The sequence below is a fragment of the Oncorhynchus nerka genome, linkage group LG13, assembly GCF_034236695.1.
Source record: "Oncorhynchus nerka isolate Pitt River linkage group LG13, Oner_Uvic_2.0, whole genome shotgun sequence".
Classification (NCBI taxonomy): Eukaryota; Metazoa; Chordata; class Actinopteri; order Salmoniformes; family Salmonidae; genus Oncorhynchus; species Oncorhynchus nerka.
The window spans coordinates 65,272,135-65,288,371 of record NC_088408.1 but is presented as its reverse complement, the minus strand read 5'-3'; the positions used below and the strand labels follow the sequence as shown (position 1 = coordinate 65,288,371).

The following is a 16,237-nucleotide window of genomic DNA, read 5'->3' as shown; positions in this document are numbered from 1 at the left end:
GTGTCTGTAGTTAAAAACAGATAAGATATGCCTTCCGGAAGCATTATTTTGTTGAAATACAATTTGATCTCTTAGAAATTAAGCTAATTAATTGCACACAAATTGGATATTTTAATTTATAGGATTCATATAATATTCAATAATTATTGTACCTAACATCCGATTTGGACCAAACTTTTTTGTAACCATGAGTAAGACATGAGGAATCCAAAGAAGCGGTCAAAAGCTACCCACAGACCCCCCTCCCCCACACCCCACATCAATCCCACTCCAAAAATAAGTATATAGTATCGGTTCCCTATGTTTGAGAAATATTATGGAGCTGAGGCTCTGAGTATTGTTTCTTCATCCTTTGTAATGTATTCTCAATGAATTTGGCAAAAATAAAAAATGTTCTCCTGTTCATAGAAATTAGTCATTGAAGTTATTGGGTTTGTGTCCTATCCTATTGTACATCCCAATTAACAAGTTCTGACCACTAGATTGTGCTGTTCCTGCTAATAGGTGATCTTTTTTTAAATATTCCCCCCAACCACCATTATTAAAGTGATAGTTCACCTAAATTACAAATGAAATATTGCTTCTTACTCTGTAAGCAGGATGGGACATAAACACTTCAAAGAATTACACATTTTTCAGAACAGGGGAAAGAAAACATCAACAAATTCACAAATTCATACATTACATAGGATGAAGAAACAATACTCCAAGCCACGGCTCCATACTACTTGTCAAACATAGGGAACTGATACTATATACTCATTGTTGGGGTGGGATTGGTGTGGGGTTTGGGGGGCTTTGACAGTTTCTTTGGATTCCTCATGTCTAACTCATTGTTAGAAAAACGTTTGGTCCAAATCAGATGTTAGGTACTATAGTTATTAAATATATGAATCCTATATATTAAAATGGCCAATTTGGGTGCAATCAATAAGCTTAATATTTTAGAGATCAAGTTATATGTCAACATTATAATGTTGCAGGAATACGTATCTGTTTCTATCAACAAAAACTATTTCAGAACAATTTGAGATGGTGGGTGTTGAAATCCTCTTTCTTGTGTTTTTTTGAAGTGGAACGACCCCTGTATGTGTGGGTGCGTGCGCATGTGCATGATGTGGCCTTGTGCCTCTGTGGAACAAGCTGTCCTAGGATAATTATACCCTGGATAACAGTGCTATGTTAATCCATTCAGATGCTTGAAAACAATGCTGTGGTATTAACAGCTAAAGACTTGAAGTACCCAGGGGAGTGAATTATAATAGTTAATGGGCTTGCCAATGCCATGACTCTTTACATATTCTCTCTCTCTCTCTCTCTCTCTCTCTCTTCTCTTTCTGCTCTCTCTTTCATCTTTCTCTATTCTCTCTCTCTTCTCTCTCACTTCTCTTTCTGCTCTCTCTTTCTTCTCTCTCTCTCTCTCTCTCTCTCTTTCTTCTCTCTCTCTCTCTCTCTCACTTCTCTTTCTGCTCTCTCTTTCTTCTCTCTCTCTCTCTCTCTTTCTTCTCTCTCTCTCTCTCTCTCTCACTTCTCTTTCTGCTCTCTCTTTCATCTTTCTCTCTATCCTCTCTCTCTCTCTCTCTCACTTCTCTTTCTGCTCTCTCTTTCTTCTCTCTCTCTGTCTCTCTCTCTCTTCTCTTTCTGCTCTCTCTTTCATCTTTCTCTCTATCCTCTCTCTTCTCTTCTCTCTCTCTCTCTCTCTCTCTCTCTCTGTCTCTGTGTCACAGATCACAGATGAGGAGATTGAGCGGATCATGTCAGGACAGGAGTTTAAGGAGGAAGCCAGTCTCCCGGAGCACACCTGGAGCAACAATGGTGACAGTAGTGACCACAGTTCCCCTAGCAACGGCGCCTCCGAGGGCAACCAGCCATCACCCGCATCCACTCTGTCATCCAAGTGAGTTAGCAACTCCTCTACATTAGGGAGCATCGTAGCCATTGTCAGCAGTTTGTCCATTTACGAAATAATGAACTGCCTCTGACATCTCATTGCCAAGTTAGTAAGGTGTTTGCCACTAGAAGAATGCCTAAATGCAATCTATTCAGACTTAGCAGTGATATCTGTAGAATGAATTCGTACCAGTGTCTGCTGTTCTGGCTATGGAGACATGCATAGTGTCTATCAACAAGCAGCAAGGCCAAATATAGTCTATGTAGTGTGGTGGTATCTATTTGAATCTCTCTCTGTGTCAACATCCACATATCTATATCAGCCATGTACTCTGATTATGTTAGAAATGCACAGAAATAGTTATTTATCAAATCTCAACAACATGAGCACACTTAACAATTTCTGGCATTTAGTGTAAGTACAGTATGTAGTTGAACCACTACTGTGAGTAAATTATCTCGCGGCAGTGACAGTTCTACTGTGTTTCCCATCATGTCTGAGGTGTGAGTGTGTTTGACCATTGTGTTTTCTCTGTCCAGTCGCTCTGTAGAGATGAATGGCGGCTACACGGCAGCTCTCAGGGACCAGTACATGAACACCCCCATGAACACCCCCTACCAGCTTCTACCTCACCTCTTCAGCTACCATGCCCAGTCAGGCCTGCTGGCCCCACAGCCCCGCAGCCTCTACCCTCAGTCACACCCCCTGGTGCTGCAGCTAGTGGCTGCAGAGGACCTGGCCCCACTGACCACCCCCATGCTGATAGAGGATGGGTGAGTATGCCTGCTTAACCGGAAATATCTGCTGAGCACTCAAACCGTGGCATGTTTTTTTGACATAACAATTCCAGCAGACATCTATCTGCAGCAGACATCTATCTGCAGCAGACATCTATCTGGAAATATGTTTTACAATATGAATTGTTCAACCATGTGACCAGGTCAGCTACAACTCCTGGCCCAATACAATAACATGAACACTTTGCTGTTATGAAGCCTGTCGATGTTCACATCCGCGTCTCTCTGTCTCCCCTGTTATGTGTGTCAGGTACAAGGTGACTCAGGTGGAGTTGTTTGCGCTGCTGTGTCGTCTGGCCGACGAGCTGCTGTTTCGTCAGATCTCGTGGATCAAGAAACTGCCGTTCTTCTGCGAGCTGTCCATCGAGGACTACACCTGTCTGCTCAGCTCCACCTGGCAGGAGCTCATCCTGCTCTCCTGCCTCACCATCTACAGTGCGCAGATCTTTGGAGACCTGGCCGACGTCACCGCCAAGTACACGCCCTCTGAGGACGAGATGCAGGGGTGAGTATTGCCCGACAGTGGGAACACTGTCAGGTTTAAACAATGATACTAGGTTGTGTTCATAGGTTTATTTTGGAATCATTGTATGGAAAGAGACCATTTAGCTGGGACACCCTCCTCTTCTGCCGAGTGGCGCAGCGGTCTAAGACACTGCATTTCAGTGCTTGAGGCGTCACTACAGACACCCTGGTTCGATTCCAGGCTGTATCACAACCGGCCATGATTGGGAGTCCCATAGGGTGGCGCACAATTGGCCCAGTGTCTTCCAGGTTTGGCCGGTGTAGGCCGTCATTTAAAAAATGTAAATAAAATTCTCCTTTTGTGTTGGCATTCAGGCATCAGATGTTAGAAGGCAATAGTGTTTGCTTACCTGGACTACTGTTATTGTAGTATTTTTGGGAGGTGTGGTGGCTGAATACGGCTCTTAAGAGAAGGGATGATGTCAACATTTGAGTTGTGTTTCCTTCTGCAACAACAGTCTCCTACAGAGACCACCGTTCCACTCTGTGAGTTCACCATCTCTAAAGGCTGTGATATTTCGACCATTACATCGGGGTATATTGGTTTTGGAAGTGTGCCAGTGAACTGTCCTGTGAGGTGGATGACTCCTCAGGACTGTGGCTAGCACTGTCTGGGCCATTATGAAATACAGGTCTGTCCCTCTGTCCCAGATTGGCCATAATACTGTGGGGGCTTTTGGCTGTGTGTAAATCAGACCAGAATTATCAGCCCTTTTGGCACACTTCTTCCTCATTTTCTATTGGATTTACGACTGGGTTGTGTTGCAAAGGCCCATTTGCCTGCAGTTTGCACATTCAAGGAGAAGGTGTCTGATTTACTAAGCTAGTGCTAAGCGGTGTGTAGGCACATGTACTAAAGAGATCAAGATTTAAGGGGAGCTGCAGAGACGGGTATAGAGATTGATGAGTACAGTTGTTCAGTTTGCCGTGTTTAAGTACATGCTGCTTCCTTAAAGCTAAAGGAAATGTTTAGTCAGCGAGATGAATGTCCTTAATCACTTCTAGTGGATCAGCCCCCCCCCCTCCTGCTCATCATCTTATTACGGTCATGATTGAATCAACTATTATAAATCTACTCTCCCTTAACTTTGTTATTTCTTTGTGATTTTCCACTTCTGTAGCTGTGTGTACAAGAGCTGGTAGTCTTGTTGATTTTGTGGGTTGTTGGCGAGTGAGCGGGCGTGCGTATCACATTTCACAATCTCACCATGTTTTTGTATGCTTCCTCTCCAGGTTCAGTGAGAATGGCATGGAGGTGATGGAGAGGCTGATCTATCTGTTCCGCAAGTTCCACCAGTTGAAGGTCAGCAACGAGGAGTACGCCTGCATGAAAGCCATCAACTTCTTGAACCAAGGTGACACACACACACACACACACACACACACACACACACACACACACACACACACACACACACACACACACAGTCAGACACAGCACTGATCCTTCAGGGATTTTCTGAACTGCTCTGCTGCTCAGATGCTTTATTGAATAAAAAGAATGCAAATGTCACACATACATGAACAGTAGCTAAGGTCCTCTCCTCAATGTGTCCCTGTCTGTCGTGCAGATATCCGTGGTCTGACCAACGTCTCCCAGTTGGAGCAGCTAAACAAGCGCTACTGGTACGTGTGTCAGGACTACACTGAGTACAAGTACCCTCACCAGCCCAAACGCTTCCCCGAGATCATGATGTGTCTGCCAGAGATCCGTTTCATGGCAGGTAAGTTGGGGCATCTATCAGGGATTGGCATGGCGGGTGGTGTATTACGAAATGCTAATATAAAGGTCCATAACAAGGTAGGCGAAAGGATAATTGCTCTGTACTCACACCCTGTGAAACATGTTTCTTTCCAGGCAAGCTGGTGAATGTTCCCCTGGAACAGCTCCCCCTTTTGTTCAAAGCAGTCTTGCACTCCTGCAAATCCAGCCTAATCAGCTACAGGACAGGAAGTTCCCCCTGTCTGACTTCTACGGGTACCTCCCCTGGGAACTGAGCCCTGCCCTGCTGGCTCTAGGACCGCCCCTTTACTCAGAGCTGGCCTAGGGGGCAGGGCAAGGGACTGGTCCTCCTTCCTGTGAATGTGACAAGCAGCTAGTTTTATCAAGCTTTTTTTTTTCTCTATATATTTATTACATGACAGAGCTGAATGTATGCTGATTTATGCTGTGCACATGCTTCTGTACAAACTAAATGCACATTGATGCATTGGTCTTTGGAGTTTACAAGTGTGTATCCGATTGCTCAATGTGTGGGTGTTGCCATTGTTAGAACTTGATTTTAAACATTTATTTTATTCGGATGGGGCCGGATATAAATGAGTTGACAAGTGTTTTGAGACTACCTCAGGAAGATGTCGTTTCTATTTTCAGGTACCTTTTTCCCGCCGTTTTGAAATGAAGAGTTGCCCAGTCTAAATCCAATCCCTGTAAATGCTTTAAACTCCTGAATCATAGATTGATAAGTAGGCCTTTACCACGAAATTGACCAAAGGCATTTAGTACGTTGAACCAAAGATTTTTAAAAAAAGCGTTCACCCCTGCAATCAACAAATGAATGTTCACTACAGGTGTATTGTCTCCCTTCTTGTCGTATTTTTCTATACTGTGTTACACACACTATCTCTTACAGAACCCACAGACAGACTTCCTGTAAGGGATGGGCTGGTCTGTTTTGAACATTCCTAGACTTTCGGTGAGGTGACACTTAGCTGGATTGTGGGATCTTGGTAGAAAACGAGCATACGGGTATTTTCTACAATCATTGACTGCGGAACAAATGAAAGGGGGACGTTTGCTGTTAGCTGTATTGATTTTTGTTGTTGTTGACCAAAGTGTTATGCAAAGCTTTTTCAAGCAGAACCCATAGATGGGCAATGAGCCGATAGCTCAATGTAATGATTTCTTATCAATGAAGGACCCGAATAAGAAATGAATCAATGTGCGTCGGAGCTGGAGGGGAGACCTTCTGCTGACAGACAGACACACACACAGTGCAGCTGGTTCCCATCCTAACCCCTAACGATGAGACACCACAGACAAAGGCCCCACTGTCTTCCCTCCTAGTCCCTGTAGCACCCATCTGTTGCTCCAGACATACAACTTTTAGCCCTCCACTGGTACTCCCTTGCCCAATCCTTAGCCTCTGCACATGCTCATTGGGTTGGTGGTCCGGTCCGCACAGTTAGGCTAGAAGGAAATGCTGGCCTGCTCATTTTTACTACTACATCTTTAGACAGTGTTGGGTTCGGAATGCTCAGGTGACTACTTTTTGGGCTGTAAAAGAGGAGAGACGGAGGAGACATTAGGGGCTTGTCTATTAATCTGGAAGGACTAGAGGTTACTTCCGGCTTGCACATCATCTAAGACTGATATGCACATTGTTAAAAAGAAAGAGAAAGAAACATACGGAGAAATAGGTTCTTTATTTTCTAAGTATGAGATGATAATTCTTCCCACTTTTTTGATCATTCAAGTTTGATCTGTTTCCTAGTAACCGTTGTTTGAACATTTGGGGCAATGCAGTCCTTAAAATGACTCTCTTTTATGCGTGCTGTGGTGAGGCAGGACACATTCTTTGACCATGAACTTGGCAAAGTCCCCACCCTGCATGCTCCTCTCTCTCAGGTCCTTGTGGACCTGTATTTAAACAGGGTAAAGTGAGTGTTGTGTATTGCATTCAGGAGTTATTCAGTGATCACAATGCTGATGTACTTGTAGGATTCGTAGTCGTAGGATTCAGGACATTGTAGGTCCTTCTTAGAAGGTGTTTTCTTTTTCAAATATTTTCCTGTTTTTATGAAAGTGAATGTGTTGGTTTTAAAGGGCATGTTTTGGAACAGATTGTTTTTGACCAGATTTTAAACGACTGGTGTACCAGTGCTCCCAGTTCAGTGTTGAGATGATTTGGCTGAAGGTGGCCTGAGACAGGGCCGAAATGCCAGGGATGTCCCCTTTCCAAACTGAGCATGCTCAAAATAACCTCAACTATCAGGTAGGCTTACTCTCTCCCTTCATCACTACTGTAAGTCCAGCCTCGTTTGTCTTGCTCAGCCTTAACACTACTACCTACCTGCCTTAAAGGAGTACTCCACCCCCCCCAAAAAAAATCAATGTTTTGTTATTTGTTTCACTTGTCCATTGTTGACATAGTGCCAAAAATGTTTTGCTGGTCAGCGATCAATTTTCAAGATATGTAACTTTTAAAATATAGAAATACTCCCCATATGATGCATCTCTGGGTGGAATGTTCCTTTAACACTGTGCTATCTTATGCCCTGAACCACCCGTTGAATACTTTCTCCAATGGTGTGTTCTTTGTTTCAGTAGTTTTCAAGTAGCCACCTTTCCATCTTTTGTTTTTATACATTTTCAATGTTATTGTTAAAACTAGAATCCTTAATTAGAACAATAACAAAGCGGACACCCCGCCTCTGTTTTGGTAAAAAAGCTTGAGGGATGTGGGCCTGGAGAAATGTAACCACTCTCAAATTCATAGACAGAGCTATGGATGCAAGGACTGACCATCCATGACATGAATTCTAGTTTCAACCATGTTTTGAGGCTATACAGCGTTTGTTTACATTGACATTACAATTCTTTCTGATGGATGTTGGATGTGATTCTATCAACTCTCTGCTGTAATTTAAGTTCCAAAAGAATATAGTGTTTATGGTATTGATATTGCAATTCAAAATTGTTTATGGATTGGTCACTCTTTACTATTACCAAAGACATGTTACAGAGTTGATGAGTAAAATGATATCTGCAGACAGTGAATTAACTCGGCAGAAGACAGGCACCTGTGAAACTGGTAAATATTATGCATGATCCTTCACATGCAAAGCCTTCACTGTATTCCCCAGTGTCATTTGGGCCTGAGGTGTGGAGTTTTCAACTCCGATATTAGAACGGAGTCGCACACCGTGGCTTCCTACTTTTCTTTCAGTTGACCATCTGTGAACAAAGCAGAGAACATTGAGGTGTGCCAGAAGTCACGGTGGAGAGTAACCAGCCACTGGTCTGGGGGGCTCAGTGCATATGGCACTCCTAAACTCAGGGATCAGACATTTTTAGGGTACTTGTGTTTGAGATCCTAGCCCAGTGCTGCTGCTGCCATACAGTGTCACTCTGGCCATCATACATGAATATAGGGACTCTAAGTGGCAGGTTCTTCGTTGCAGTCTCTTTTCAAATCAAACGTCACATTGCTACCTTGCTGCCAACACCTCTCATGTTTTGAAACACATGTAATACAAACTCATTACCATTCTCACTATTTTCTGGAATGTGTTTTTACAGATAATGGATATGTAATTTGCAATTTCTATACTGAAACTACCTCTTTTTGTGTGTCATCACGTTGCTTACTCACACAGGTAATGTTAAAAAAAAAAAATCATATTTATTGGTTTCATTGCACCAATGTTCTGTTATTTTGTGTCTCTTATTTCATCCAGTTACCTCACTGTTACCTATTTTGCATGTAAACGTTTCCTCATATGTTTTTCCGTGGTACCTCAGGACAAACTGCAGCCTCGCCCTTGGTGGATGGGAGTCAGTTTGACCACCGTGCGCCAGTTTACATTTACAACTTTTTTTCTGCGATCGATCATGCAGTTTACAACGTCACACCAAGTGATCAATGAAAACGGATCAGACTGATGACTTATCTACCACGTCATGACCGTACACTACCAATCATTAACACACCTGATTACTATACCTTTCTGTGGGAATCTCGGCATACTGTATGTAATCACGTCATTTGTTCACTTTTCTGCGGTCGTTTTATCAATACTTCCCATTTTACTGGTGAATCAGTGTTTCTTTGTACAGTTCATACAGCAACACAGTGCCTTGCGAAAGTATTCGGCCCCCTTGAACTTTGCGACCTTTTGCCACATTTCAGGCTTCAAACATAAAGATATAAAACTGTATTTTTTTTTGTGAAGAATCAACAAGTGGGACACAATCATGAAGTGGAACGACATTTATTGGACATTTCAAACTTTTTTAACAAATCAAAAACTGAAAAATTGGGCGTGGAGAATTATTCAGCCCCTTTACTTTCAGTGCAGCAAACTCTCCAGAAGTTTAGTGAGGATCTCTGAATGATCCAATGTTGACCTAAATGACTAATGATGATAAATACAATCCACCTGTGTGTAATCAAGTCTCCGTATAAATGCACCTGCACTGTGATAGTCTCAGAGGTCCGTTAAAAGTGCAGAGAGCATCATGAAGAACATGGAACACACCAGGCAGGTCTGAGATACTGTTGTGAAGAAGTTTAAAGCCAGATTTGGATACAAAAAGATTTCCCAAGCTTTAAACATCCCAAGGAGCACTGTGCAAGCGATAATATTGAAACGGAAGGAGTATCAGACCACTGCAAATCTACCAAGACCTGGCCGTCCCTCTAAACTTTCAGCTCATACAAGGAGAAGACTGATCAGAGATGCAGCCAAGAGGCCCAAGATCACTCTGGATGAACTGCAGAGATCTACAGCTGAGGTGGGAGACTCTGTCCATAGGACAACAATCAGTTGTATATTGCACAAATCTGGCCTTTATGGAAGAGTGGCAAGAAGAAAGCCATTTCTTAAAGATATCCATAAAAAGTGTCGTTTAAAAGTTGTCCACAAGCCACCTGGGAGACACACCAAACATGTGGAAGAAGGTGCTCTGGTCAGATGAAACCAAAATTGAACTTTTTGGCAACAATGCAAAACGTTATGTTTTGCGTAAAAGCAACACAGCTCATCACCCTGAACACACCATCCCCACTGTCAAACATGGTGGTGGCAGCATCATGGTTTGGGCCTGCTTTTCTTCAGCAGGGACAGGGAAGATGGTTAAAATTGATGGGAAGATGGATGGAGCCAAATACAGGACCATTCTGGAAGAAAACCTGATGGAGTCTGCAAAAGACCTGAGACTGGGACGGAGATTTGTCTTCCAACAAGACAATGATCCAAAACATAAAGCAAAATCTACAATGGAATGGTTCAAAAATAAACATATCCAGTTGTTAGAATGGCCAAGTCAAAGTCCAGACCTGAATCCAATCGAGAATCTGTGGAAAGAACTGAAAACTGCTGTTCACAAATGCTCTCCATCCAACCTCACTGAGCTCGAGCTGTTTTGCAAGGAGGAATGGGAAAAAATTTCAGTCTCTCGATGTGCAAAACTGATAGAGACATACCCCAAGCGACTTACAGCTGTAATCGCAGCAAAAGGTGGCGCTACAAAGTATTAACTTAAGGGGGCTGAATAATTTTGCACACCCAATTTTTCAGTTTTTGATTTGTTAAAAAAGTTTGAAATATCCAATAAATGTCCTTCCACTTCATGATTGTGTCCCACTTGTTGTTGATTCTTCACAAAGAAATACAGTTTTATATCTTTATGTTTGAAGCCTGAAATGTGGCAAAAGGTCGCAAAGTTCAAGGGGGCCGAATACTTTCGCAAGGCACTGTATCTATATAGTTGTCAAGATGGGGTGTACCAAACAATATATTGTGTTCCTTCACTATATCTATATAGTTGTCAAGATGGGGTGTACCAAACAATGTATTGTGTTCCTTCACTATATTTATATAGTTGTCAAGATGGGGTGTACCAAACAATGTATTGTGTTCCTTCACTATATCTATATAGTTGTCAAGATGGGGTGTACCAAACAATGTTAAGGCAAAGTGTAAAGACTTTAATAGGGTTAAATGATCAGTATCATGTTTGATATTTAGAATGCTGCTTGTGAGTGATTATTCATTGGAATGTAACTTTGGCCCTTTTGCCATTTCCTGTTAACATGCTTTTCTTCACTCATCGCAACAATGAATGGTTTTCTGTCATAACAGTGTTATTACAAGCTTATACATTGTTATTACAAGCTTATTCAGTGTTATTACAATTCATTCGTTGAAGCTCCTTATTAAGGAGCCCACAATGGGGCAACTAGAGCAGATAAAATCACAACATATCTCAGGGAACAACGTCTTAAAGTATTTCCATTGAATCTGCACCACTGGATACGCAGATGAAATGCATGACATTTGTATCTGCCATGTTTGTTTGTTTTCTCCTTAAAGGGATACTTTAAGGGATCCCCAGAGTCAGATGAACTTGTGAATACCATTTTTATGTCTCTGCATCCAGTATGAGGGAAGTTAGAGGTAGTTTCGCGAGCCAATGCTAAGTACCGTTAGCTCAATGAATGGAACTCAATGGCAACAACTAGCATGCTAGCTGTTACCATAGATTTCCAGTCATTGCGCTGATTCAGAGGGGTTGGGTTAAATGCGGAAGACACATTTCAGGTGAAGGCATTCAGTTGTACAACTGACTAATGCTAGTTAGAAGTTGCGCTGACGCTAGTTAGCAACTTCCTTCAAACTGCACACAGAGATATAAAATGGTATCCACAAGTTCATCTGACTCTGGGGAAGTAGATTAAGGGTTTCATTGCCAAAATCCCGAAGTATCCCTTTAAATCTTTTGAAAAACCTCTCTCCTCTGCTTTTCTTACTTGAACTACCTGTGACAAATGTGATCCATATGTGTTAAACGCATGTTTAGAATATGTTAGGACTTGAAACCAAATAAATGTGAACGTTATGCAACTGTGCAATTGTTGTCGTGTCTATTATTATTTAACAGGTAGTGACCGGTGTGAAGAGTCTCTACTCTTCCCTTTTGTTTGGTGCTTATTTAATGTACAAAAAAAGAACCGTTGCGATCTGATCATTCTATCGGATAGTATTACAGTTTTTCTCAATCGCTAAAACACCATTTCTGAAACCTTGCTCCATTTCCTGAAAACATTAAACACAAAACCTCATCTTCAAGCACTATTTACATAACCTCTGACTCCTCTTGCAAAATGAAACATTCGCCTCAAAACAGTTTTACCTGTGTTCAAAGTAATACACCGAAAAATAGAAAACACATTGTTCAAAACATACAATTCTCAGGGAGAAGTACATTTTTTTTTATCTAAATCTTTTTTTTCCCGTCATTGTCTTTTGATGAACGAAAACATGTTCTATCACAGTAGCTCAAAATGTATCAGAAATTACTACTCTGCTTTGCTCTTTGCAATTTAGTTTTTAGTTCTTTTTTTGTTTTGTTTGCTCTCTGAACTGGCTTATATTGGTTGTGTCGCATCATTTGAAACAGGTTAAATCAATTTTGAGTGGTTGTGTTCAATCAATGACATGTCTTCTCTATTTGTATTTGATTGTTGCCACTTGTGTTTACCAGTATGGATGACATGTGCATTAGAGTGCAGAATGTGTTTTGAGAATGAGAATGTGTTTAGAGTTTTGCTGAAAAGTCTAAGTGAGATCTGCAAATTGTGTTTTACCATGTGAAATGGTTTAAGGTATTGACAACAGACTGCATAATTAGCTAAATGAGTCCAGGCAACTGAGAACTTTGTTCAGCCAATGGGTTTTAGTGTTTTAGTCATTGAGAAAAACTGTAAGCTTACCAAGACATGTACATCTAGGGTTTAAGGGACACACTCTTTCTCTGTCATTTGAAGCCCGTCAGCAGATTTTGGATGGGCCTAATCTGTGTGTCCATGACCCATCCAGCCTAATTTGTTTTGCAGACTGAGAAAGCCTATCATTCACACATACACACAAAAACAAACCGTTCCTGCATTCGAGGGAGAAAGATCTGTATCTAGACAACATGAATTATGATCATCTACATTTAGGGTGTAACTAAAACGCAGGACCACAGTATACTGCACCTTTGGTAGAACCCGAATGCTAAATCTGAATGGAACTGCAATGCATATGGAAATGTAAAGCAATGAATGTCAATGTCGTCCTAAATATAGTCAAAGAAGAGGTGGAGATCGAGGCCAAACACACAATCGACAGTAACATTGTCCTGTTTAGGTTATCTGGAGATTGATCAGTGGAGCTGCTGCTTGCATCATGTCTGTGATCCGGCCCAGGAGTGGTCCATTGCCAGAGGGGGGCCTACTTATCTGCTCAAGGCTGAGCGAGGCGAGGGGATTTTGACCTGCTGTACTAACAGCAGCCCCTCTTCTCTCCCCTGACAGGATCCCCTCCTTCCACTGACTGACCTCCACTCTCAGGCCCACTCAAGGCTGGAGGTGGAGTCCCTTTCAATGGAGATGTACGATGCAGGGATAACAAAGGGTATGAAGGGGAAAATATATCTTGTGCATGGATTGTGTTGAATATGATGGTGTATGCCTGACATAATAGCAAAACCTATCAATACCACTATTTACTATCTACCACTCACAATAGAGAAATGGGCCATACCATGACAAATGCAGTATACACAATTCAATGCGTTATGATAACACTATAAAAGTCACAAAATCAATAACATTGTCAAGACCAACATTTTCAAAACCAAACATGGTTATAGTATGTGTTGTGCAGCTCCCAGTCAGGACAGGGTTGAGAGATCTTAATTGCAGGCCCCTGCAGCGTTAGGTTTTAGTTGGCCCACCATAGCAGGAGCTGCCCTTTAGAAATGCCACCCTCTGAGCCAGGTTTTCTTATCAGAACTAAAAGTCCAATATCCTATCTCTTTGATAACACAGAGTTGGAGCTGAGATATAAGAGCACAGTACCACAGACTTAGGGGAGGATTTGCTGCTTTGATTAAGATGTGAAGACAATCTAGAGGAAATGACATCTTTACTTGTCCTGCCAAGGGGTTTCGTCATAACAAGCCTTTGGGATTCACGCACGCATTCCTCCAACTGCACCATCATGTGTTCATTTTGTTCGCTCAATGCCTTGACGATGTATGCTGTAATGTGACTTTGTTGGTAGCAGTGGTGGTGTCGGTGTTTAATTGAACTAGCCCCGTGACACCTGCCTGTGCTTTAGGTTGAGCCCATTTACGTTGCTCTTGGAGACATGTCAAGGCTAGGCCTGACGCCCTCACCAAAATGAGAGAGATACAAGTGAAGAGAGAGAGAGAGAGAGAGAGAGAGGGGGATGGAGAAAGTGAGGTAGGAAAAAATCCTTAGAGAGGGTGGATAAAGACATAGAAGAGAGAGCGGGTGAGAGAAAGAGAGAGAGAGAGATAGAAAGAAAGAGAGAGCATTTCGGGAGCATGTAGCATGGACTGTAGGGAAATGGTGGTGGCATCAGAGAAATGTGAGGGAACAAGGTCAGATCCCTCTGAACGTGTGTCAGTTGGCGGAGGGTGAGGAATGGTGGGACTGTTATCGTAAGGCAGCGGGGCTGGAGTGCGCCAGGGTCAAGGGGAACAACATGATAGGGCTCCCCAAGGAGAGTGGGGAGATGTGGAGAGGGGGAGACAAGAGAGAGAGGGGGAGATGACCACACCTGGAGAAACCACGCTTCAGGAGCGTGGCAGAAAGGACACAGGCCAATAAATCCGAGAGGACACTGATAGCCCTGAACTGTCAAGGCTGAAAGACCCTTGAATCTCCAAAATGATCTTCTGGTTGTTAAAGGAGAAATCTGCAGTTTAAACAATAACACAGTTGGGCCTGGAGAAATGTAACCACTGTCAAATTCATAGACAGAGCAATGAATGCATTGACTGATCATCCATGATATTAAAATTAATAATTTTAACCATGTTTTGGGGCTATGTTGCTTACAAACAATGGAGTAGAGCAAGCTTATATTTTGAGTTCTTACTGTATATGCTATTCTTCAAGAATCAATGGGTATATAATGAATTTAAAAGTTTTAAAAGTAAAAAAAATATATATAATTAAATCAATGTACCAATGCCAGATTGCCCCTTTAAAGATGTACAACAGTGTCACGACTTCCACCGAAGTCGGTCCCTCTCCTTGTTCGGGCAGCGTTCGGCGGTCGAAGTCACCGACCTTCTAGCCATCGATGATCGTCTTCATTTTCCTTTGGTTTTGTCTTGTCTTCCCTCACACCTGGTTCCAATCCCATCAATTACATGTTGTGTATTTAACCCTCTGTTCCCCCTCATGTCCTTGTCAGTGATTGTTTGTTGTAAGAGCTTGTGCACGTCTGTCCTGGTGTGCGGCAGGTTATGTACCCATTATTTTATTGTTCTGTTTTCCGGTGGGGTTTTTGTTATGAAACTGTGCCGTTTGGAAACACTGTTTTTGCTCTCCTGCGTCTGACTTCTCTGCCACCAGTACACACCCCTTACAAACAGGAACAAATGACATGTCTGTTGAGTTTATAAGGAAATAACGATCGAAAATTGATTAAAATGTTTTGCCTTATAAATATACATATATTTTAAACATATATATTTTGTTCTTGTCTCCTCAAATTACCTGTCTGGTGTCAGAGATTTATAATGGACAAAAAGCTATAAATGCTACAATCTTACCTAATGAACAGCTACCAGGCTGTTGTAACCTTGAATGGGCTTCTGGCAGACGCCAACATTTGAACATCTGGTTGTCCAGTTAATCACTTCAATCTGATTCCCTTCACTAGAGCATGCTCATAAATGGAAACAACATTTTAATAAATGCTCATATCAAACATTGAGCGATATAACCCTGATTCTCAGGGCCAGGAAATGAAATTGAGGGAAAACAAATGAGAATTTGTTTAAAGTTTTGTTTTTGCGTCTATAACACTTTGGAGGCAAAAGAGATTGAGGACTTTTAGATCTGTCTCCAAATTTTGAGAGGAGAGTTTTGGTCAAGGACAGCCCCAGGAGGTTTGCCAGGCGGTAACAGTAATATCTGTACTGTACATGTTAAAGTGGCTGTACTGTCCAGAGAGTCCACATTGACAGATCCACCTCAAACGTGTATTATAGTACACTACTCTGTACGAGACAACTGGGTTGCTCCTGTCTTTCTCATTACTGAATGTTTTGCCAAACAAACATTTATAAATGCGGTTTCTGAAGATTTCTGACATGTTAAAATGTGGAGGACAGAGAATTTTTGGACTGAAGTGAAAGCGGAATAATATTCTGAAGAGAGATGTACCACAACAATGGACTATATAGGCCCTTTTGATGCATACCAAGTTGATACTG

The 16,237-nt window shown here is 42.0% G+C and overlaps 1 protein-coding gene across 2 annotated transcripts in view; it reads left to right on the top strand.

Annotated features, from left to right (window-relative positions):
* Window positions 1-11,849, top strand: part of LOC115139883 (nuclear receptor subfamily 6 group A member 1-A-like) — a 31,876-nt gene extending 20,027 nt beyond the window's left edge. The window contains exons 4-9 of one of the 2 annotated variants that reach the window (XM_029677725.2): window positions 1,728-1,897; window positions 2,431-2,664; window positions 2,939-3,193; window positions 4,447-4,568; window positions 4,785-4,937; window positions 5,072-11,849. In XM_029677725.2, the coding sequence (XP_029533585.1) occupies window positions 1,728-1,897; window positions 2,431-2,664; window positions 2,939-3,193; window positions 4,447-4,568; window positions 4,785-4,937; window positions 5,072-5,211 (1,074 nt within the window). In that variant the 3' untranslated portion in view covers window positions 5,212-11,849. Of the gene's footprint in view, window positions 1-1,727; window positions 1,898-2,430; window positions 2,665-2,938; window positions 3,194-4,446; window positions 4,569-4,784 lie in introns of both variants that reach the window. The other variant, XM_065026555.1, reaches the window with a different exon arrangement.
* The last annotated feature ends 4,388 nt before the right edge of the window (window positions 11,850-16,237 follow it).